Source organism: Columba livia, chromosome 1 (assembly GCF_036013475.1).
Source record: "Columba livia isolate bColLiv1 breed racing homer chromosome 1, bColLiv1.pat.W.v2, whole genome shotgun sequence".
Classification (NCBI taxonomy): domain Eukaryota; kingdom Metazoa; phylum Chordata; class Aves; order Columbiformes; family Columbidae; genus Columba; species Columba livia.
Genome location: NC_088602.1, coordinates 44,106,761 through 44,133,320, shown reverse-complemented (window position 1 = coordinate 44,133,320; position 26,560 = coordinate 44,106,761). Strand labels below are relative to the sequence as shown.

At 36.0% G+C, this 26,560-nt stretch overlaps 1 protein-coding gene across 5 annotated transcripts in view; it reads right to left on the bottom strand.

Annotated features, from left to right (window-relative positions):
* PIBF1 (progesterone immunomodulatory binding factor 1) overlaps positions 1–26,560 on the bottom strand; it is a 117,197-nt gene that overhangs the window by 10,199 nt on the left and 80,438 nt on the right. For 3 of the 5 annotated variants that reach the window (XM_065055453.1, XM_065055443.1, XM_065055470.1), the window contains exons 15-16: positions 22,234–22,364; positions 12,662–12,746 (exon numbers count right to left, since the gene is read on the bottom strand). The exons of 1 other annotated variant lie outside the window; for it this stretch is intronic. In XM_065055453.1, coding sequence (XP_064911525.1) covers positions 12,662–12,746; positions 22,234–22,364 — 216 coding nt within the window. The remainder of the gene's footprint in view (positions 1–12,661; positions 12,747–22,233; positions 22,365–26,560) is intronic. One more of the 5 variants, XR_010471048.1, reaches the window with a different exon arrangement.

Here is a 26,560-nt window from a genome sequence, read left to right as displayed (position 1 = left end):
GGCAAGCTCAGGAAGTGTGGGCTCGATGAATGTACGGTGAGATGGATCATGAACTGGATGGATGGCAGAGCTCAGACGGTTGTGATCAACAGTGCAGAGACTGGTTGGAGGCCTCTAGTCAGTGAGGTTCCCCAGGGGTCAGTACTGAGTCCAGTCCTGTTCAACCTGTTCATCAGTGACCTGGATGAAGAGACTGAGTGCACCCTCAGCAAGTTTGCTGTTGATACCAAACTGGGAGGAAGGGCTGACACAACAGGAGGTGAGGCCTGGACAGGCTGGAGGACTGGGCAGAGAAGAACCTGATGAAGTTCAACAAGGGCAAGTGTAGGGTCCTATACCTGGGCAGGAATAACCCCAGGCAACAGTACAGGTTAGGTGCTTTGCAGAGAAGGATGTGAGAGTTCTGGCTGACAACAGGTTGATCATGAGTCAACAAAGTGCCCTTGTGGCCAAGAAGGCCAATGGTATCCTGGGATGCATTAGGAAAAATGTGACCAGCAGGCTGAGGGAGGTTCTCCTCCCCCTCTGCTCTGCGCTGGTGAGGCCACATCTAGAGTACTGTGTCCAGTTCTGGGCTCCCCAGTTTAAGAAGGACAAGGCATTACTGGAGGGTGTCCAGCAGTGGGCTATGAAGATGATTAGGGGCCTAGAACATCTTTCTTATGAGGAGAAACTGAGAGAGCTGGGTCTGTTCAGCTTGGAGAAGAGAAGGCTGAGAGAGGATCTTATCAACGTTTATAAATATCTCAATGGTGGATGTCAAGAGGATAGGACCAGACTCCTTTCAGTGGTGCCCAACAACAGGATGAAGGGCAACAGACACAGACTGAAGCACAGGAGGTTCCATCTGGATATGAGGAAAAACTTCTTTACTTTGAGGGTGACAGAGCACTGGAACAGGCTGCCCAGAGAGGTTGTGGAGTCTCCTTCTCTGGAGACATTCAAAACCCGCCTGGACACATTCCTGTGGGATCTGCTCTGAGTGAACCTGCTTTAGCAGGTGGGTTTGACTAGATGATCTCTCTTAGATTCCTACTGCGACTTTCTGTGAAAATAAAGGTGTGTTAAAAATAAAGTAGTATCATTTAACAGCTGATCTTTGTGAGGGATCTTTGTGAGAACTTAGGTTGCAGTCCAGCTTTGGAACATGTGACCCTGATATTTGGTTGGACTTCCTAATATCAACCTTTAGATATCTCCAGTAATAATATTTAATCTGAGAGAAAGTAGCTTGTCTGACTCCTCTATATACCTGTTGGTGACAAATTTATAAGTTACAATTAGTTTGCTGATTTTAGATGAGGATTTGGTAAATCACACTATGATAGTACCTTTTTTGTTTTTTAACTGACTGCAAATCACTAGATGATTTTCAGATGTAGACATATACAGTACAGATTTTTAAAAGCCATCGAGATCCATCTCTGCTACTTTGTCACTTGACATACAACTACTCGGAATCTTCTTTACACTGATAACTCTTCAATATCATTGGAATTCACCAGTTAAAATGGAGATAAACAAACGGAGCCTTCTGTACAGATTGCTGGCACAGAACATCAAGTCACTGACATATTTCTGGAGAACAACAGACCAGAGGACTGAAATAGAAACTGGTTCTACCTTTCAACACATGCAATGACTTGCACACAGCACTTTGAAGAAAAAGTTTACGTATGGTACTCTAACTTTGGAGTGTACTTAAAGAAATGAGACATATATGTGTCATTATCAAGGAATGAGAGTCTTGAGCAGAAGTAGTACCTGGAATGTCTTCTCTTTAGAAGTACTGACAATTCACACAAAGAATTATTTTAGAACTGTTCTTCACAGGTTTTATTTCTGCCAAACAGCTAGAAACACACAGCAGAAGGGCTAAAGCCTATAACCTCGAATGAAAAATTTGTCTCCCTTTTTTTTTGCTGAAAATGGAAAAAGACCAACACTATTAGCACAGAATTTACAATGCTGGATGTTAATATTAACGATGACAAAGTGTGAAAAGATAGAAAGACACTACAGAGGCTCAATTTTAATGTGAAAGCAAAATGAAGCAAATAGTAAGTCAGTCCATTCCACTATTTATGACTGCAGATGGACAGGATGCAGTGGCACAAATGGTGCAAATTCAGCTTCAATGCTCTGGGCTTGTGCCTATCAGGAGCAGAACCTACCTGCACTACAGAGCTCAAAGAAGATTTTAACAACCACCTATGCAATTAAGAAAATATCACAAGTCATGGTTCAATCCCTCATGTAAAGCAGAGTGTATTTGACATAGTTGCATCCTCTATTGCAGCTGCACTGACAATATGAGAAGTCAGCAAGAATCCTGGTGTGAGATTTGCACATATGGTCATCTTAGGCACATGAATATACACTGTAAAGCTGGAAACTAGAAGACAGCATGAAATGTCCTGATCAAACAAACGAACCTGATAACGGGGTGGTGGAAAGATGCCAGATCATAGGCAGGATGTTGAGAGCTCCTCTGCACTACACTTAATTCAGGAGTTCTCTATATCCCAATGCTTATAAAAAATTAAAATGAGCTGACTCTGACTATATGGATCTGCAAATGACTTCCAGTTTTATAAGGTGAATCCATCAGAGCTGTGGCAACAATAAAATGGCCCAATCTTTGCAGTGAACAGCATCTGTCTAGATACATAAAAATCTCTGCCTATTTCAGCTCTATCTTACATTTGTTCTTAACAGTTCAATCTTTCTAAGTTCCTAAGTAAAACAGAAAATAATTAGTTTAACAATTCAGAACTTGCATGACAAATTCTGAAAGTTGTTTTCACTTTTTGTATTAAAGACCAGAAATATATTTGCAATTATAACTAGGACTAAATCTCCTAATTCTTTTTAATCCGAGCCATTGTGACATCCATTTACTGAAATTCAAGTTTAATAAAAACTATGCTTTCTTGAGTAAGTTCTGCTTACAGGAAAAGAATGCTAAAACTGCTAATATGCCAAAACATCCTTACTTGCCTAAATTATTATGTAGAAGTTCCTGCACTTTCTGAGAGGGTAACATTTTAGTTTGATTCTCCCTGTCTTTGGTATTTCTTACAGATGATTTAAATTCACTTTCCACTTGGTAATATTCAAATGCTGCCATAAAGTGAACAAAAGTAAAATTTTTACATGGGTGGATGAGCAGCAGAATGTGATGGAAACATTCATAGCCAATACAGAAAAAACTAATATAACAGAACATTGGTTCAGTGTTCTGAAAATGTGAACAATTTTAGATTGTTCAACAGCAAACAATTTCTTGTTTAAATGTTTATAATTTTAACTGATTTCAGCTCTCTTAAAACCAAATAATTTAAAAAACACATGCCAATTCCACCCCATAATCCATAAAGAAGTTGCATTTTGCCTATGCAACTTCCTACTTTTGAAAGCAAAAGATGTATTTATGTTTGATTTATATTACCTGACATAACGAAACCCTGTGTTATTATCATGTTTTCTAAGATTCTAAAAAAAAAAAAAAGGAAAAAACTGCTGAGTAGAAATCACCATTTAGTACATAATTGTTTAGTGTGCACCATTGCAAATGGGAAGATAATTCTTTATCGAATATACACAAATATATATGAATACTAGTAAGACATTCTGAGTAACACAGTTCCAATAAAAGAATGAATGTACCCAGCTGTTAAGCCCTTCCTCTTCCTAAATTCAGTATTATTTGGAATTCAAGTTTTATTAAAGCTTGGCAGCAACAAAATAGATAACAAAAATGAGAAATACTGCTTAGGAACATATTTTTCCTTGTAAAAAATGAGCCAGAAACTTCTCTACACTCGTTTAGCAATGTAAATGTCACTTTGTTTCTCCAAGCTTTAAGCTGAGAATAGCTCCAGGGCTTACTTGTGATGCAGAAATGTCCCTGTAATCTACTTAGAAAACATGCAGAACATTAATAGAAACTAGAATCTTGGAACATAAATGTAGCATAAGAAAAATGATAATTACTCTGTGGCTTAACATTTAAAAAGAGAGCTATGCATTGTACATCAGCATTTTTTTTATATAGAACAAGTTGCAGCACATAGATGTGGAGGAAGTCATTCGCTTTAGAAACACAAATAATTTTGACATTATCATGTACAATCTTTTACACAGAAAAGAGAGGAGAGAGGCAGAGCTAGAGATTGTTTGAAGGCACCTGTTACCAATCACTTCTTTTCAGTCGTGTCTTCCCAACCCCTGCAGTTACCTCTTCCTTCCCCTCTTCTCCCAACAAAGCACTGTTCTCCTTTTATCCACTAAGCGTCCATCCCCGATTAAACACGTACTGCCCTTCCCCTTACGACTCCAAAGCTTTTTATGAGCCTCTGAACTTCTCTCTACCTCTGTTTTTTGCAGATGGCAGCTGTTGCTACTCTCCAGGTTCCTAAATCCTACACACTGGCTTTTTGTCCTGTGTTACTTCTAGCCAATCTTCTTCAGCACAACTTAATTACAGCTAAGGACAGTATTAGCCATACTTTAAAGCATGACTAATAATGAAATGATGAAAACTCATCTGGAATCCTCAAGGTCGTTGCTGAGATGGAATGAATGTGTGGGCATAGAGAATTTAGCAGTGAGGGGTACTCCCCACGTAGAATGCAAAAGTAAGATAAAACACAAGAATATAGGAATAACTGGTCAAAGTGAGGTAAAGCACAGATACTTCAGGAGACCTTGCTTCTCCTCAAAAGAGGAAAAGAAGAATAAAAGCGCCTGTTTTTTTCTTTCATTTTTGTAGGCCAAATAATGGGATAACTATTAAGAAGTAATGGGGTTTTGTGCAGGATACTGAGTGAGATGAATATGTCGAAGCACAGAGACTACTAGATTCTCAGACACTGGAAACACTAAAATTCTGCAACAATTAATTGCTAAAGCCTAACAGGACTAATTAGTAGCTGTTCCTCCTGCTTGATAACAAGGAATTACTCCAATCTTACACACACTTGGAAAAAGCATTTGGCAACCATTTACTAAAAAAAACAAACCAAAACAAACAAAAAACCCCAACCAACCAAAAATCCCAAACAAACAAAAAACCAAACCAAACAACAACAAGTTAATTTTCTACATTTTAAAGATAATGAAATAAGTACTTTCTGTTCTTAACCTCACCTTCCCCTGTCATTTGTTCTTTTTCTCTATTCTTATTACCTATGGAATGCTGCTTTATGTTTATCTCCTTTTCTTGCACCCCATCAGATCCTCTGTTTGCCTGGACAAAATAAGCTACACTTCTATTCTCATTCACATAAGAGATCCAGCCTGCTGTTATTTTATAATATATCTGTATTAAAAAATTCCATTCTACATTTCAACTAAAAAAGTCATTAGATTTCATTTTTGAGAGACTCACGGGACTTTGGAAAGTGGCCTTTTTCGGGAGGTGTGGATTAAAAAATGAATATAAATGTAAATTTTTAGAACAATACAAAGTGAAAACGTAATTTGTCTGTGAAACTACTTTCAAATTACAATCAGTTCTGCATAAGAAGATGAATTAGAGAAAGGAATTAATTTCTATCTGGTTAGGACAACTAAACACTAAGGAGATTTTCTTTTCAGGCTTTTGAACTGAAACATGTAAGGAAAGAAGAGCGGCTGTGATTAAGATACTGCATTAGGACACATGAACTCTTAACCTCTACCACGAACTCTGAGAAGTTTTGGGCAAACCATAATTTCTTTCATTGTGGTTTTTACTTCTGCAAAACAGGGACAGTGATACTTTTCTGCTTCAATTTGTGAAGATAATATTTGTGAGGTGTTCAGTTACTGTGGTGAAGGTCAGAGAAATATTCAATTACTAAACAAGGTTATGTTGACATAGTTAAGAAACCATGAAAACCTGGAAAGGGGGAAGAGATACATGGTAGTAAAATAAAAACATTAGCTTTACTCATAAAAGGTGTTATACATCACATTTGGAAAGCTTCTGAGCTGCCAACTGGAAAATAAGTTCGACATTAACAGTCACTTAGGCAATTAGCATTTTAATATTAAACTTGTCGACTATTCTCAGCAAGAACAGTTCAATAAGGATTTTATACTTTAATATGTTTTAGAAAGAACAGGAGCTTGCAACGGCTAACTTTAAAAAAATTTAAGTCAGTCCGGTTGAAGATTCATATCAATTCAGCTACACATATTTAGACAGATGTAGCACTCACTTCAGTTAGAGTGACACAACAATTTATTGACATAAACTGTCTGGATTTAAGTAAACAAATAGCAATCAAACCCCATGTGTCTGTATCCATTTAACTGATCGATATCAAATAGGTTTATTTAAACTACTACTGTATGTCTTCTACTTTGTCCCACAGCAGACAGCCAGAGCCTGGTTTCTGGTTGCCAGCGTCACCTGAAGAGCTTTGGCACAGTGACACGTGAATGTGTCAGTAAGGCAGGTGACTAGTGCAGCAGGCTGACATTCTATCACTTGTATGCACAGCTGCTCATGTACCGCAAGCACACAGATGTGTAACGGAGATAAAATATCAGCAGGTTTTCATATCTTTTTAACCAGTGTATAATATTCATGTGCTGATAACTAATCATGTCTGCATAAACAACTGCGTTATAGGAAATTAATGAGTGTTATAAACAGCCTTCATTTACACCACTTATGTAATAAATTTTACCCTTTTATTTCTTACTACAGTAGTTTCACAGTATTAGTTTCACCTTTATAGATTAAAAATTACTGTATTGCCGGACTGCACCACACACAGATGATTTCAAGCTGTTAAAAAAAAAAGGGTAGTGCAAATTAACTCCCTTATATTCACATAAACTGATGTTTATGATGATCTTATATGCTTAAAGGAATACTTGTTTAAAGCCTTCTATTTGTGTCTCTTACACCACTGGCTCATTTTCATTTCTTTTCATGTCTCTGAAAATATTTCTATTTAAAACATAAAAAGAACACTTCCATTTGTTATACCTGCTCTGTTTTTGTTTTCCCCCAAAACCAATGGATTATGAACTCCACATTAGGAACATAAACAACAGTTTGTTAATTTTCAAGATTTGACAAGTCTTTTTCTGCTCTCTGTGCTTTGAATCAGAAAAGCTAAAATAAATAGATTTAATTGTGCACATTATTGGTTTTCGTTAGTACGATACAGCTGCATCTTAAATATCTGAAGAAATAGTACAATGCCATACATCAAAGCATAGCAAATTTATAACCTCTTAAACATAACCTCAGAAAATGATTACTAAAACTTCTTGCCAAACATCTGAGTGCTGACAGACTGCCCTTCCAAGTTTTCATCTGAAGTCTGCAAGCCAATGGATAAAGTCTAAAATTGCACTTCTGATGTTCCAAAATACTAACAACTGCATCAAGCATGAAAGGCAATGGAAATGCTGAGATCACAGAGCTCATGGTAAGTGTTTCTTTTAGTCAAAGGCTGACTGTTGGAAGAGAAGGCAAAAAAACCCTCAAACCAACAGATAAAAAAGAATCATGGATCAAGAGCTTCAGCTAAAAAGATTCAGCAGATTCATCCCACTTTAGCACTTAACAGAGAACTACCCTCTGGTGTCTTTAAGCTGTAGATTCCTGTTATAAGCACAGAAGGATACCGTTTAGATGCAGATAAAAGATGGCACAGAAGCTTGGTGTGTTGTACTCTACAGTTGTGAACACAAAACACCCTCTTTTCCACAGGCAAATAATATTGACATACAAATATTTTTACTTGCTCTTTTCCTTGCTGGACCCTTTCCAAAGGTGATTGAAACTGTTAACCTAACAGATAGCAATCCACTTTTTTTTACTTTTGTTTGTTTGTTTTGTCTGTCAGGTTAAGTTTCTGTTTAGTGATCTGAATGGTTCCAGTGCAGCATTAGAGATGTGCCAGAGCTGGTGCAAGTAGAGGAGGGAGGAGGAGGATCAGGAGCAAAGATGTAGAGACAGTGTTATAACTATTGGGTCAACTAGGGCATAATGTATAAATTCATCTTGATTTATGCCTTGAAGGAACATCCTTCTTACTCATGCTCCTCTGTCTATACAAAGACACTAGGACAATGAGGATCCAAATTTGAGGGTAAGTGGTGAAGTTAAGAGTGGGAAGAATCAAGACTACAAGTCTTTTTCGTGTGTGTGTGGTTTGGTTATTCACAATAAAAGACAGAGGGTCAAAAGTGTAAAGTTCAGCTGACTAAAAAGAGAACACAGACTACAAATAATAATGCAAAAAAAAAAAATCTAGATTTGAAATACCCTTTAAAAAAAAACCCAACAACAACACTGTTTCCTAGATGGTTATTAACTGGAGACCCCATTGTTCCTCTAAACAATGTGTTATGCTTTTCTGATGGATATGGAAAAACAATTAAAAACTCTGTTGGTTATCTTGACAAAACATGTAAGATTTCTTAGTCTGAAATCAGCTGAAACATCTGGCTGTACTAACTGTACTGGCCAGCATGCATTGAGGGGTTTACAAATGGCATCACAATACTGAGCACCCCAGTTCCTCCTGGTAGCTCTGTGAAGGCTCCATTATGAACCTCTAAGAACAAAACCTCACCATGATCCTGGATACTGGTCCTTCACGACAATGTCATTGAACTCCCTTTCAAAGAGTGAAGTTTGCATTTATCCACATGAAGAACGTAAGAAATTTTACTGTACCGGTTGATTTGCAATGATCTAAATGAGAATCAAGACTTAAAAGTGTTCCACATTCCTTTACTAATTCAGGAAAAAGAAAAAGAAATCGGTCGTGAAACAATTAAGAATATAGTCTAAAAAAACAGGCAAAAGCTTCAATTTTTCTCCTTCATGGCTGGACTTCACCTTTTAAGAATGTGTATAGTCAAATGACCAATTTTCACTTAAATTTCCCACAGCAAAATATAATAATAATCATCAAATTAGCTGTCTACATAATTTAAAATAATGAGCTATTTTATCACATTAATATCTAGTGTCATTTTTTTTTCCTGTAATAAAAGTGCTCACATAAGAGCCCTCTATAAATTCTTCCAAGATTCATAGTTGAATATTTAACTTTTTCTTCCATAATTAAAATACACAAAAGGGGAAGTAAGATTAAGCATGGATGTAAGTTCTTTATTTAAAAAGTGTATAAAATGCTGTAATTACCTCCAAAGCAAGCATTATGAATCCAGCTGATATCACAAGGAGATAAAAATAAAAACCCCAACCCCTGGAACTCTAACATTTCATTAAAATGTGTTAACTAGAGTCTGAGACCACACAGGCTGGAACACCTTAAGTCAAAACTGCGTACTTACTGAAACACGTTGCTGTAAGACGGCATTAACATTGTTTTGGCTTTTTGCTTGTACTTGTAACATACCTAAACTTCATTTTATGGGAACTATGAGTATCTTGGGTTTATCTGTTCAAGAATTCTAATGTTTTTACTTGCAAACATGAGGGCAACAAGGTAATTCCTAACAAGACATGACAGTTAAATATGTGCGATGACTAAACAAGACTGATAGCAATCATATAACATGATAGCATGTACAGAACACAGAAACCCATAATTCATATTTTTCAAATTGCCTAAATCTGTATTTGCAGATTGCATGTTACTTCTGTTTAAAAACACATACCTTGTCTAAATGAAGTTAAGTCTTTAGTAACCCAAGATTTGAAAATTTGGATTGTTTTTTTCTATTGGCAGGGATAGTTACTGTGAAATTGTGATGTTACTGCATATTTAACTGTTTTATTAATATGGCAAAAAAATTCTGTTGAAGACTAACTCACTGTAAACTAAGTTGTCCTGTCCTGTACAAAGATTATTTACATGAGATAATTGCCTTTTAGGGAAATTAATATACTGTAACACTACTGGAAGACGTCTGCATAAAAAGTAAAAAATTAAAGGCTGCATTAGGAATAAAAAGGAATTAAAAAAGTTAAATGTACACACGCACACATACAAAAAACCCGCAACTTGTTATTTTCACACATTTTCCTAACACAACTTCAGCTTATTTTTGTGTTTCTTAGGGTTTTTTTGTGCATTGTACTAGCATTTCATAATTTTTTCCCCCAAGCAACCAACTTCTAATGTTTCTTTTTCAGTATTTATATCCTTTTCTGCATAGGTGACTTGAAAACACATTACCACTATTACGTAAAACAATATGACTAATGTGGCTTATTTTTAACAGATATTAAAAAAAAATGTCAAAACCGTAATAGATTTGGGAATATTTGCTCCATTTCTTAACATCCAGGGTATGAGGAACATTCAAGATGAAGTGTGGTTCAGACGTTAAGTATTTGCTTTCTTTTCTCTCAAGCCTGCCTCGCTCAGCCTCACTTGCATTGTTTGCCACAGTCGGAACATTTTAAGTGGAGAAATGACACAAAGAACCAAACTGCTGCATATCAGGAACAGTTTGTGAGGGTACTTATTGGGGCTAATATTGTTGGGATGTAACCACGGCGCATAGCTCTGAGGTATAAATCGTACAATTTTCTTACAAAACATTGTTAAATTTTTCCTTTATCGCATTCTACTGATTTTCATCAGGTGCAATGCGTGTTGGTTGACATGACGCTACTAAAACTAGTCACCCAAGGTGTAACTACTTTGAGAGCATAACTACCTGGCAGCAGCACTACTTGGGAGAGAAGGAGTAGAAACAGGACATTTTGAAATAAATTAATTTGAAATTAGCCTGCCAAGGGCCTATCATATTGAAATTCAGAAATTTCACTACATGTTTATACAATTAAGTCATGTTTCCTCAGAGTATTTGTCATATCATTAATATAACGCTATGATGATTCATCAATACAGTGATAAGGTTTACAAAATATCTAGAAATGTTTTCAATGTTTTCTGCTACATTAAGATGAGTGGATTTCATATAAACAAACAAAAAAAATCACCAAAAACCAAAAGGAAAAAGCAAACCCAAATATAACCCAAACTGAACATTAGTTTTTGTCTCAGTCTTGAACTTGAAATTTCAATATATGATGTGGGTACAGACATCAGAAATAAGAGCTATGGAATGTTTACTTCTGATGCACCTACAGATGGTTCTGCCAGGTCAATGACACCTGCAGTTTGGGGAAGCATGTCCAATTACTCTCTTCTGTAATTAGACTATTTTCATCTCCAAGCATGGAACTTCACAAGCACTACTATCACAAAAACTGTTCTAGGAGGAAATTGCACCAGACAAACATGCAGCACAATTCAGCACAGAAAGTAAACACATTTGAGATCTGCACTCAGGGAACAGAATTAATACAGTTTTCACTTAAGCCGAGGCTCACTTTGACTCAGCTGTTAGGGAAATTGGTTTGGTTTGTTCTAACAAAAAATGGGTTTGTAACTGGTCAGCAGAGACAAACTGTTTGGGACCAGACATGAGTTTTGGTTTGCTGATCCAAGAAAGGAATTTGGGGAAAGAGCAAGGAAAGGAGATGGAGGAGGTACATGGACAGTCAGGTTTCTATTGAAATAATAGTATTAGAATGAGTGATAATGCAACCCCAGGATAATTTAGGGGAGTTCGAGATACCTTGAGAGGAATCTCCCCAACTTCTCTCTTCCCAGTCAGAGAATTGAAAGGATATTTTCAGAGAACTATTGATGTAATGACTCTATAATGATCTTTCTGAACATGTAACTGGCTATTTAGGTCCTGTCACTGCATATATATAACTTCTGTTGTATTTCCTCACATTTATAATTTTTAACTCATTAATGTTGGGTTTTCTCTGAAAATCCTTGCCAAAACATTCAGCAAATCTGCAAGATCATTTAACAGCTGCTTATGGTCAGCTTTTGATTTCATATCTTCAGCAAACTCCATATTACTGTTCACTCTTTTTTCAGATCATTTGTGTATGGTAAACTTAATTTTGTCCTTCGCTTCAGACATTTAGTCTACAGTAAGATTTTCTCTCATACTCCACGACATGTTAGTCTCTTGAGATTGTTTAGAGCGAAATCTTGAAAAAGGCGTTTTAGGAATCCCCATATAGAGCATATATGTCTAAAGGGCAAGAGTTTGCATACTTTTAGATCTAAGAATGTACTCCAGTAGCACCCTGACTCCTTGCTTTGATGAATCTCAGGTTAAGTACATAAAGAAATATCATGATTCTTGTCTAGATGAAACCTGTGTGACTACCATCCTGTTTCCTCTCCCCAAATCCTATTTTGGAGTTGAAAAGAAACTCGGATGTGCACGCTGGAAATGAATTGTGCAACGGTTTGTCCAGGTTTTTTGTCTTGGTGGTGGTGGAGCAGCAACTGATCGTGTGGCACACACGGTACATGCAAGCCTTGCAGATTACGTGCATCAATTCCATCGCTTTTATCTAAATACTTGTTAAATGCTTGCGAATGCCAAGCACTTCTGTTGCGTGCGCATAAGAAAAGAAAGGACAGTGAGACCAAGTCATTAGAGAGAATTTAGCAACGGAGAGCACAACTGAGAGCCTCCTGATTGTCTGACAGACACGAGCACTTGTGTTTCTGAAAATGACACAGACAAAAAACCCCAACAAATCAAACTAAACCATTTTTTCCCCCCATGGTTTAAGGCTGAGGAGAGAAAAAACATACTTATGGTAGTAATGCTAAAACAGGAAGATTACCTCACGGTGATTTAGAAGTTTCTCCAAATCTGCTGCCATTTGATTCTTGACCCGCAGCAAAGCTGTCTTTTCTTTATTTAAAAGACTGGTAGAAAGAGGATAGGAAATACAGTAATAGCAACAGATAATCTCTTTTAATCTTGTATTCTGGCTGAAACACGAATTTTCTAAAGCTAAATACCAGCAACAATGAAAATCTGCTCAAGTAATTGTATCAAATGATCCTTCTCTATGTTCAAGCGCTGCAACTTTATGAAGGGGCCTGAACGTACCGATATATAAAAAAATCTTATTTTAGTCAAACAGAAATACTATTGAAAATCTTCATAAAATATGTGGGTTTTGTTTGGTTGGTTTTTATTCTCTGAAGAATTATTTAAATTTAAATTTAAATTATCAGAATCTTCTATTATTATGCCTTGGTTTCTTCCAGGCAAAATGAGATCATTTTATAAGCAAAGTTTCCTTATATCTACACTTACATATCAAAATGCAGATTTCTTTGTTGCATGCACCACTAGTAGCAGAAAACACTGTTCTCTCACCGCTTTTTGTACGACTGTATTTAGCATTTTGAAAATAACTAATACAAAGAAGAACAACATCCAGCTCTCCTTTTTAGCTGCATAGTTTCTGCAGAAACTGTAAATTTATTTTTGCTATTTTTTATTTCATATTCCAGGGCAATGCATGGGATTAAGTTTGTCTTGTGAACTAAGTATGAAAACTGTTTTAGCACAAAGGCATGCTTTTATAGTACAATGTCAAGTTTAATTTTAATTGTTCTTTGTTTTCTTATAGAATACGAACCTCTGAAATGTTTAGCATACACATTCTGATTCCATGCAGCAATTCTAATATAATTAAACATATTTTCATATTTAGCCCCAACATCAGTTTCCAACAATAAACTTCAGACTAATGCATGCATAACGCCAGTGTATAATCTAGTTTGTTAAAACAGCCACAGCGATTTTCTTGGAAGACCAATGTTATATTTGCCATTAGCATGACTTATCTAAATAGGATGCTCAATATAAATTATAACACAGATCAACAACTATGCAAAAACCAATTCTGCATATGGTGTGCAAATATGTAACACTGAATATGGGACAGGAGTTCAAAAGCAAATGTATTGAAATTTTATAAATGGAATGGAGCAATTACATATGTTGCAAACACAAATTATTTCATATTCCCAGTATTTAATGCAGAAATGATCAACAAAATAAATCAAACTTTTCTTTAATTGGCTGTGTATCATCCACTTGTTTCAAGTAAGCAACATCATCCTTTGCCTCAGAGATTTTCTGGCAGTTCCTGCAATCTCCGTACTGTAAATTATGACTGTCAGTTCCTTCTAGGCATTCATTAATTCTCAGAAAAATTGTATGCTTTGGCTAAACTGCCTAGTCGTCTGAGTTATTTAAAAGGAAAGTATTAACATTTATGAAAAACTACAAAGATAATTTTATATTTTCAAGAGCTTTATTTTCTGTGACATTTTTAATCATGATGAAAATGTTCTACTATTTTTTCCTGGCCTCATGTGTTTTAACTTACTGATATGTCAGTTTTTCTTGTATTTCTGTACTTCCTAACAACATAAACCAATCCTTTTAGAGAATGACTCACAAACTTATTACAGAAGCAATAATAAAAGTTCCTTAAATAGTGCACTGAATAAGCATAAACATCAGTGTTCACGACTAAACCAGACATTCATGTTCAAGGTTCAGTTTAATCTACAGAACAGAACCTATTATACTAGTTATATCTTCTGAAACAATATGTCATGACTGATCCATGCTGAGCAGTTCTAATTTTCTTTGTTTATGGCCAAATACAGGAATTAGACTGCTACATCACTCAGTAGCACTTGATGTGTTTTCTGCCATACATATGAATACAGAATTACCAAAGCACATGCAGACTTCAGATTTAGTAGTTTTGCAATAGTTGTGGGTTTTTTTCCATTGTGGACAGAAGGAAATACTTCATATACTTCTGAAAGAATAGTGCCAAAGAGACATATATACATTAAACAGAGCGAGAAAGCAGTTACCAAACACAATGGTAACAAATTCACACCTATAATGGCCAAGTAAAGCAGAAATATCTTCAGAAGCTCAATTTTGGGAAGAAGACTGACCATTTCAGTTCATTAATGAAACTGTTCTGAATGGGTATGTTGGATATCAGCAGTAAAGGAAGTTCTAGCCTTAAACTACCTTACACTTCCATCAAACAGTAGTTAAACCTAATCCACTTTTAATTGGCAGGGTAACAAACGAGAGACAGCCTTACAGCTTGTTTCAGCTCACCTGAATGCAAACTGTTGCTGAAACAACATCCTTTCCTAAACACATTCTGGTAACCTGCACTTTGTGCTGGTACTAGAAAAGTGTGACCACATAAGTAGGTCACTTCCCTAACCTGATGGAAGCGGGATTCTTTTTAAAGGTTGTTTTTTCATGTGGATCACCAAAACAAGTTGATTTACCATGTACAGTGGAAACCCACAGCTGAAGGTAAGGATGAGACTGCTCCATTTAGTGACGGAGAGCCTTAACTGCCTTACTGTGCTTCTGAAACCACAATCTAGGAGTCCAGACAAACCAGCTTCTAACAACCGAGCTCAAGGTTTATAACTTTCATCTGAAGAGATGGGATCTCCTTAACCATCCTTAACTATACTTTCAAGTTTTCATGATATAGAGATGTATTAAATTACTAGAGGAAACGCTAAAAGAAATGTTCCAATGACTTGTTCCAGTGTGAAAACGTGAATGCTCAGGAGAAACGGACTGTGTTGAAGTGATCTAAAATGCCTGGAGTTATTTAAGAGCACAAACGGCTGTTTTCACACTGCAGGACAAATGTTGCTCCACAGTCCTGGTCACTGATTGCTCCATCCTGAGCGTTGCGATGCGTCATATAACTGTGGCCCCAGAAATCCAGGTTGGAGAAGGAACTGTAAAGCAGTGCAGCTCCTGCTTTTTTCTGTTTGCCTGGGTTTCCAGAAGAAACCAAATGTCTGGGAGGAGATTCAGTTTCATTCCATCATGCTTTCAAAACCTAGCCAGGTATGAATCCAGGTACCAGGAATGCAGGACTTACCATGGAATACACTTGTCATATACATTCCCATTGCTCACAGCAACCACCGGCTTGTTCTGTTTCGCTTTACTCAAGATCTAAAGCCAAGGCAGCTTGGATATTGTAAATAAGACATTTAAAGGTGACCTGATTTTTCTGGGGAGTGGAAACTAACATTTCCTAGTCTCAAGATTTTGAAAACCTTCTGAATTTGGGTAATTAAGCCATCTTTTAAATCTCTATCATGTTCAGAAGCCTGTATTATTAGATATTCTGGATAATATGCTTTTGCTGGACACACTAAATAGACATGGTTTTATATACTACTGTTTTTTATTATTACTTCTGTTCAGTTTGAAAAAAATAGGTTTATTTTTCAGTGAACTGTGTACCACAAATACTACCAGAAAAAAGGATTGTGCCTCTGTTTATTTCACATTACAGTGTGATGAAGTTGAAAACTGAAGTCCAATCTTCTGCTAATTTTTGCATTTTATGTTCTTAAACAAATATTACCATCAAAAAATCAAACACAGAAATAGTTTTTGTGAAGGTTTTGTACTGAATATATAATATATATAAAATATAACCTGAATATATCATATAGGCATATAGTGCAGTTATCCCTTCTCTGCAAACTACAGATTAATAGCTCAGAGCAGTGCAGACAGCTAATTTTTAAAGTCTAAGTCAAATTTTCTTTTTAAGTCACGTAGTTATAAAGAGAGGTACAAAGAATTCTGCAAATAAAAGTTATTTAGAAGAGAAAATACACAAAAAATTTCCAATTTCATATTGTGTGGTTAAATAACCACAAATCAGATTTTTAAAGGCATTTAAGAGATTGCTGAGTGATTTTAATTGGACTGATTCAGGTAGCTTAAAACCTCATGTGTGTAGTGACCAAATTAAAAAGAAATTACTTTTTTAAATAGTAAATAGAGAAAAAAAAAAAACACCAAAAAACCCCCAACTTTTAAAAAGTTGTAATACACTTCAGAAAATGTTCATTTGTAGGAAAAAAAATGTTTCTATGAGTTTTGTTTGGAGCATTTCTCTGGTAAACTGCAGTAGCATTGGAACAGATGATGCATATCTCACAGAACGCTAATGTTCTCATAAAAACCTCATTGCCCATTCTGTGATGGGAAAACCTCAGTTAACACTGTATGCTGAGCTTTATAATGTTTGGATGGCAATTAGAGAACCCAAAATGTTTAGGTAAGGAACATTTCAGTACATAGCTTCTTAGTGAGCAAAATCCTTCTACTGCTTCTAGATTTGCCGCACAGTTAGGCTTTTGAGGAGTGCTTTTGGGTAAGGGAGCCACTTTTAAAACCAGCCATTGGTACTGAGAAATTTGAGTAACTGCATTGAAAACAAATACCCTCTCTTTATGAATGAAGGCTTGTTTAATGTCTCCAGTTATTTATAAACGTAGGTGTTTTTAGCAAAAAATTATGTACTAAAACAACAATTACTTCACTACACACATAAGAATGAAATTCAGAGATTTGTTTTCCCACAGCGTGACATAGTCACGAGGCATTTCTTTTCAAAAGGAGTGCTAAATGTGATGTTTTAATTTCTGGTTAAAAACCAGTATGCTAGAGAGATTTCTTTATAGCAGGAAGGAGTCATCCTCATCCCCTGCTCTTATTAACCATTGCTATTTGCTTTTATTAATGAGAGTGCTATGTGGACTAACATAAATGAGAGGTTACTTAACAGAATATTTTGAGATATGTGGACCACCTATAAATTCACCCTGCAGATGCCCTGTCACTCAAGTCCAAAGGTTTTGTGTAGGAAGCGTATCTGCAGGTGCATGGCTCAGTGCACAAGCACACATGTTCTGCTCCCAGGGCCACCTTGGGTCTCTCCATGGCCAAGTGCCAGCACAGCCCATGGCCTGCCTGGGTTCTAAGGGGGTGGGAAGGAGAGTGGTAGCAGATACCCCTAAACAACCTCTCTTTTTATGTTTGAGCGATAACACACTTGTGCCTTCACACTTGAACCTAAGCAGTAATGTCACACACCCGTAATAACCTGGAGATGGGTCCCAAAGTCATTGATGCAAAAAACAAACAGCAATGACGGCTGCTCAGCTAAGCATCTACCCCAACCACAATGGCTCTAGTAGTTCTTAGCGAAGGTATGGCTGAAGATCCACAGAGGTGGGTGAAAGGCACACTTCTCAGAAAGACACCAAAGTATCTCCAGCTCTGGTGGAATACACTACTTTAAGGCCTTTATTAGTCTGGTACCTATTTTGACTATTCGTCTCCTTTCAAGGAGAGATCGGATGGGACTTTAAGCAACCTAATCTAGTAGAAGATGTCCTCACCCATGGCAGGGGGGATGGAACTAGATGATCTTTAAAGGTCTCTTCCAACCCAAACCATTCTGTGATTCTGTGTTTCAGTTTGACAGCTACTGACATAAGCAACCTCGAGTACTATTTGAATAGTCCTTCCAAGTGAGGAAGGCATTTTGATACAAAGGGCCTGAAAGATGGCCTTAGCTCCAGAGCAGGGGCATCAAACTCATTTTCACTGGGGGCCACATCAGCCTCTTGGTTGCCTTCCAAGGGCCAAATGTCATTTTAGGACTGTATAAATCTAGTAGTATTTACATTTAGTTTGATGCCCCTGCTCTAGAGGTGTAATGCTTAAGGGTGAAGGCATAAGCTGCTCTGGTTAAAGTAAACTCTGAAGACCATGTTGGAAGGAAACTTATATGGGTCTGCAGGACTTCTCAAGAGTATTATATCAAAATGATCTGCCTGAATCTGTCCCACTCCTCTTGTGGAAATAACTGCTGTCAGAAATGACACTCACAGAATGATGCAGTGTGGGGAATTCTGAACATGTCTGTTGCCTGTCAAGGGACCGCATTATAAGTGACTTTAGGTCATTTTGCAAAAAATCAGTAGAAATATGGCACAAGAACACCCACAGCCCTAACTAAGGAAGTTGCTGTCGTAGACAGTCTTCCTCACAGTTGCCTTCCTCTTGTGATGATTTCATCAAGACTATTTCATCAAGTCTATTTCATCACAGAGTCAAAACCACATCCAACAGCAACCAACAGACTTCTCAATAGACAAGGAAATACACAGCACTGCAGGTTGCTGCAAAACATTTATAAGGTTGCAATAAAGTACAGACTCATCATCCTGGGAAATCTGCTAGAACTTAACCACCCAAGGAGCATGTCCTGAAAAGATTATTGGCCGTCATCACTGTGCATAGAAGCCAATTAAGTCTAAAAAATTAAATTCACTTGCAAATTAGTCCTTGCTGATCCCTCCACACTCAAGTGAAGTGAGAGGTGATAGAAAACACTGGCAATGATAACACAGGTGTGACTTCTCTACTTAGGGAATCCATGATTTACATAATGGAGAACCATCTCTCTTGATGAGCAGATGAGATAAAAACACAAGGCAAAAAGAACACTTCTGAATCATAGATTCTGCACACTAAACATGAAGGAAGGCAAAGCATGATCAAGCACAGGGTAGCTGTGAGGACAAAATGAAGTATTCAGTCTTGATTGGGAGGGTGCAGGCATATCAACACTATGGTGATTCGTTTACAATCTGGTACTCAAATATGAGAATTCTTTTGAATAGTATTTTTGAAAAGGTCTGTCTGAAAACAAGAAATTGAACATTGTTTTTCCATTAGCTGGTACTTGTGAAATTGATTTTTAGAAAAAAACCTAAGGCATGTATTGTATGTAAAATTAAAAAAATTATAATATACTTTGTGTAACTGTAGCATAAATTAAACCTCAAAGAGGCTACTACTGCAGAACTGCAGTATTAACTATTAATTATAGGTAATGGTTGAAAAAAACATTTCCTTTTGAAATAACTTTACAAATATTAACTTTTTCCCTCAGAGCTAAGATACAGAGAAACCAGGCTTCATAAACCATGTTTAGTGTTTTCACTACCACTTTTCTAATAGCAACAACATCATCTGCAGAATTCAGGGCTCTCCTTGAGGAGCATTAATTCTCTGAACTCATCCTCTCAAAAATATTCCACACACAAATCAACAAAATACTGTTTAACAAACTGAGAAAGGAGGATAGGAATAGTGGTCTAAATCTTTTGATCCAGAAGAGCTTCACTCGGCATATATTTGGTAGGGATTATCACTAATTTATTTAAATCCCATTCTGATTCAGTTCTGGAATAGCTGGGAGCTAGACTGGTCCACAAAGTAATCTGAAATCACCTAAAGGATATTTTAATTGAAAACTGTCATCAGCAGATTCCAAAAGGCTATCCTCATGACAAAAGACTGAGGGAATGTAATGGGGTTCTCTGATGAGAAATCCCTTCCTCTAACCTTCCTCTCACTTACGGTAAAGCAAAGGAGCAACATTATCAATTTTATACGAGATTATATTTTCTCCTGTGCCCCAGGGAATATCAGCTAACAGTTTAGGACGTTTGATTCGAATGTGGAGTTATGAATACCAAAATTAGGGTCTAGTGATATGTACCAGAAGCCCTAAGACATTAGAGTTTCACTGGCCTATGAAACCACCGCAAAGCTGAGGCGAAGTTGTGATAATTGAATAATGATTATTTTTAGTACACAAGGAACGCTGGAAACTACAGGAAAAAAACCTTCTTACCAAAACATTTGATGTGCAAAGTAGGTGTTACTTTTTTTGCGACGAAACCATTAAGGATAAAAATATTTTTTTTGTCAGACCACACTTTTATTTACAGAAACACGGCCTAGTGGTGAGCACACCCCAGCTCACCACAGGACAGTACTGCTGGTATGTTTACCATGAATGCTCGCACTGTGCTGCGGATCCATTTTCTTCCTTAACCTCAGGCACTTTGAAGATGCCAAAAATTCCCTTTATATTTAATGGAGAGTAACAGGCATCTCTAGCAAATGACTCACTCCATCCAAAATCTGAATTGCTTTTTGGAGATGCCACTTCCTCTGTGAACTACTAAGGAAAGCTGACATGACTAAGTTCCTAATTTAGGTGCCTTAATTCGTAGGCTAAATTTAGGAAGAATATCTGGGCATACAGATTATTTGTAATGAGCCATAAAAACTCAAGAGGATCAATGCTAATAATGCATTTAAAATTATTACATATTTTAAAAGCATGAAACTTACACTTTCAGAAATGACCTCACCTATTATATTTACTCCCTTTTTTCCTAGCTCTTCAGAGACTTTTGAACTGCTATGTGAATAACGGAAGATGTTTTTGTGTTCCTGTAACTGGAAAATTTAATTTGCTAGTGATCAATTATTTGATGATTTTTTCACAATTGGCAAGTAAGATCCTGCATATATAGAGAACATTGTGAATTTTTGTGTCCTGGAAAAATTTTTAATATGTAATTTATAATACAATTTATACAACGTAATTTATAATACAATATAATACAATTCTTTTATTAAGTCCAGGAAAATATTAAAAGCACTTGATTCTGGAATAAAATCTACCTATTCTTACTGAATCAAAGTTCAGCCCAGTGAAAGATATCTTGTCAGGAAGTATGAAATAATATCTCTGTTTATTTATAAATGTATTGATTTATGTATATATTTATCCAGATAAAAAGCATTTTTAGGTATTCCTCAAGGCATGACAAATACTATCCCAAACCACCAAAACACTCTGAATAGATACATAGCTAATAGAGTACGCAGCATAAAGTATTTAGCTATGCTGAGTCCTAATTTTTCTATTTTCATTGCTTCAGCAGATTTGTCAGAAAAAACCTGTGTTTTTCATATAATTACTTCATAATACAATCGCATTAATGCTTCATAATTGTTACCGTATGTGCTTCCTAAACCAAGATACCACATAAACGCTCAATATTTAAAATGCTAATTCTTCTGTAGTGCAGTGGGACGCAGCTATTGACTTCCCTGAAAATCAAGGGATTTCATAACAGTTTACTTGGCAACCACATGTTAAACATAGTCTATACAGCTACATGACAGTGGTAAATTGCTCAGTAGTCAGAGAATTCTGACAGCTGGATATAACAGCAAATCAGAGTCTCCACTAGAGGAAGTCTGCTCGAGTTATGCCCAAAATACCCTTTGCTGGTGCACTAGTCTATTATTTTTCTCTGACTTGATTTCTTATTTTTACTTTGGTACATCTGGTGTGTCATTCTTTCCTATCACTCTTCTGAACATCCCTCTACTTCATGAGAGCTCTTCTCAACTCCAAACTCACTTGAAACTTGACTGATGTTGCTGCTTTTCCAAACCTAAAGCAACTTTTTTGACAGTGTGTGAGAAATCACAGGTGCCAGAGTTCCAGCATAAAGACTGGACTTAGTCAATGAGGGAGTGTCAACATCTCCTACTTCATGGCCAATAACATAATTGTTTTCTAATGATAAACACAGAAGTGATTTTACTTTCAGTTTAAAATAAAGAAACAGTGATTTTAATTACCTGACATCTTTTTCAAGTTGTGTAATGTGTTCCTTCTGTTGACTTATTTGAGAATCTCTCTGTTGCACAATTTCAATGAGGTATTTGTACGGCTGTTGTACTTGACTCAACAAAGAATTTGCTCTGTCGAGCTGCCAAAAGAAGAATTATTTCTACTGTAAACTTGATAATTTATAAAGCACAATTATTTGATTATTAGTAAATTACTACTGGATATTATTGATTATTACCCATTGCATAATAATATAAAACCCAAACCTGTTATTTCACAAAACAAAACAAAACACAACTCAAATTACTACCTAGCACATTATCCTCTCATTTTTCTGTTCCAATTATATGATATTTTCACTGCAATCATGCTACCACTCTCTACATTTCCCTAACCTGCATTTTCAAGTGTTTTCATGTAACAGCTTCTGTTGATGAAAAAAATTAGTATAGACAAGGCATCTGTTTGTTCACCTTATTGATCACAAGTGAATTTTTAAAAACAGCATAGTATTAGAATAGAATTTTCACCTTGGAAACTTAATCTAAATGAAAACACAGTAATAATGGAAGAAAAGTCCCCTTTCCTCCAATCAATTACTGTGTATAAGCAGTGAAATCCAAGGGGATGTTCACAAGAGTATTATAAAGTAAGTGTCATACCCATAAGTAGGAAACAAACCTTTCTAGCCCTATTCCCTGAACAAATTAGGATCACTAGGTCTAAAAAGCTTGCATGATATGCCTTGCATCTTGAGCAACGTAACAAGATAATGCACTAAAATACGTACAGAATTAAGATCACATATCAAGACTTAGCAGTTTCAGCAGCTGGTGTACACATGAGTCAAGAACATTAACTAGACTTTCAAAAAATAAATTAAAATATTTTAAAAGTTTAGAGACAAACAGGTCTAATGGAATGAATTTAATGGAAAATGGTTAAGCTTTCCAACTAGTTTATAAAATTTCTTGATAGATTAAACAATCTACATTTGCCAAATTCGACTCAGGAGACAGTTTTCTCATTTTATGTTGTTCCAAAAAAGCAGAGGAAAAAAACCCAACCAACCAACCAACCAAGCAACCCCTTCCTATACAACTAGCCCATTTAAATAATATTTCAGGACTTTCCTAAAATCAGATTTCCCTCCTATTCACAATTTTCAAAACATGAATGTATTTCCTTTTTTATCTGATGCCACTATATTTTTATTGAAGTTTTACTTTTGCCCTCTATACTGTATCAAATGTGCAAAGAACTTATAATGGTTCACATTTATGAAAAAACAGAATATAGACAAAAGTTTGCTTGCTCACCTTACTGACCTTACTAAAAGGGGAGTTAACTCCATGCTTTAAAAAGTGAAAGGAGAGACAATAACATTTCACTTCTTCTAATTAATGCAAATCCTTCAGTATTATTTAAATACATTAGTTCCTTCAAGAAACACCTATTCTAGTTCACAGTGAAATTCCATGTTTATTGTAGAGAAGTAAAGAGAATCATCTTCTTGAAGAAACTCCTTGTCTTCAATAAATTGATAAGCAATTTTAAAAGCTATTGTTTTTTCTAAGAGTAGAAGTTATCAAAAAAAGATCTCTTTGAAGAAGACAATAGAGAGTCTTCACATGACACACTGGTAATTCCGAGACATGGAGTAGTTATCTCTAGGATGGTCTAAAAGTTGCAGTATAAAACCTTGAGGCTGCCATTATAGGAGAACATTAATCAAACTGATCTTGTTTGGAATCCTGTTCTTGATAGCCTACAGACTTTCAAAGGATGCTGTCACCACACTGTGAAGCTCCTCATTGTTCTCACTGATAAGAACTGAAGTACTTTAGTGGGACAAGCGAGGTGTTCTAAGCTTGGTTTGATGCTGCTAAGTCATCTGTTGTTAACTTGCTAATTTTACCAGCTAAAAGCATGTTGCTGTTCTGAAGAAAGGCTGTACCATCCCTCTGCATGGTGGTGCTTTGCTGCTCATTTGATTCCATAAAATTAAAAGCAGCTGTCATTAAATTTTAATCAATTAAGCATTAAATGCATTTAATGGCTCAATTTTACTAACATACACAAATGTATATAAATTAAGCATTATCCTTGAGAAAAAGCACTATCCTTTTGTAAGCAACTTTGATTTCTTTCTTCCTTCAAGTACAAGATTTACTTAAATATTTCTGCATCATTCTTTTAAGAGACAAATCTGAGACCTTGTAATTAGGCATTTATTATTTACCCCTCAAGGGACATCTCTATCAAGCTGAAGGATTTCATAATTGATATATATTCTCTTTCAGAGCAAGATGAAAATCTGCTTTTGGTAAAAGTGTTTCAATCAAGGCATACGAAAAGCACAAATACAATGTTATGATGAATGCTTGAAAAAGCCATTTAGCATCAAGCCAAATGTATTGGCTTAGCAAAATTCTTTATTTAGGGTATTGCTTTTACTATATACTGACTCAGTATTTGATTTTTAAGCCTCCCAAAGACCATATTAGCCTTCTAGACGCAAGGGACTGTCTATCCATCAGTTCCAGCACTGTTCTTCAAAACCTCTGCAAAGTGAATTCATTCCAAAATTTAGATTGGGCACTAAATGTAGTAATTGCAGATCACCACTTTGCAGAAGCTGATACATAGCCTTCCACTTACTGAAACTGAGAGTAACATAAAACGAGCTGCAGAGGCAATAAACTGATCTATAACCAGCTGAGGATCTTTCTTGTAACAGGTCATTAGAATTCTTTTATTCTGTTTGTCCTATACACTGTCAACAAACCTCTGTAGTATGAAATAAGTCTCAATACCTTCTTTGACATTGCAGATGACTGCTATACAAAACAACAGAAAGAGGACTTTAAAGGAAAATTGTTTTCTAATGCTGTATCACAGACCTGAAAATAGATAGGATCCTGCAAAGTCTGACAAACTACAATGGGATTGACTGAAACCCAACAGGTTGCTTTCAACATCTGGGCTTTTCCACTGGGTTTCAACTTTCAGCAGGCACATTATATCAGACTTCCACCAAATGAATGAAATTATGCAGAAGTCAATATTTTGTCCTTGGTAATGCTTGACTTTCCCAGAAGATCAATATGATTCCTCTCTATAAAGCTCTACAGCAATTAGTTGAAGACAGTCTGAAAAATAATCTTAGAAAGAGCATCACTTGTAGTTATTGAAATATTTTTCTTTTCCTCCCTCCTTTAAAGAGGTATTTTTTAAAAGTTGTACCATAAATACTGCAGTGAAATCCCAGTATTTAATCAAAATTCGAAAGAAAAGTTTGTCCAATCACTTTGGCAGCAGCTTTCAATCCATCCTCTTTTAATCTAAATGACTGAGCAAACTGTCAGCCAAAAGAATAATAATTGGCTACCTGAACATGCTGTAGTCAACAGGATCACTATTTTGTTCTTAAAAAAAAAAAATATATATATATATATATATATATGTTTATATATATATATAATTAAGAATGATGATAGTTTGGAGTAAAACCCTACCCTAGCTCAGGGGATGCAGTAAAGACAGCAAAGAGAAGTTTAAGAATTTTAACTACATAAAGAAAGATAACAGATAGTAACAACATACAAAATTCAGAAAATTTACAAGAGAAGCTACAACTTCAAGTAGAAATTCGATACCAGCAGCCATAAAACTCTCAGAATTAAAAAAAATGGGAGTGAATAAATCCTAGAAACAGTACAACCTGCTATGGCAGAGATACGGTAAAACTGCATTAATGCTGAGGAAAATACAGAAGTTTTCAATAAAATCTTCTGCCCTCTGTTTGAGAAGAAGTCAGATGATGAGTTTGTACAACAAGAGAATGATGAACTATCTTCCAGTCCATTAGTAACAATTGTAAAGTCTTTGTGAGCATATTGAAGGATGGCAAGCAGCATTGCTTCAGTAATTGATAGCAAGCTAAATGGCCTATAATCATATGCAAAACTAAAAAGAAGAGGAAGAAAGAAATCTGATTAAGCATTCAGACCTGAGTGCCAGACATGAGTTTAATAGAAAGCAGATCTTAAAAGATTTTACTTAACCTTATGAATTTGATGTTAATAGGCTTAGTAGCTGTGCATTAGCTATCTGCAAGACATTAATTTAACTTAGTACTGGATGACATTCTGATTTAAACTATACAATTATATGACAAAATATCAAGAAAGGGCTACATGATATTTCATGGGAGAATAAAAATGAGGTGAAGATATTTCAGTGCAATTTTGCAGGAATTGGGACTAAGGTCACTGGTACTGAATCTTTTATCAGCGATCTAAAAGCAAATACAAAACCACTGTGGGTAAGAAG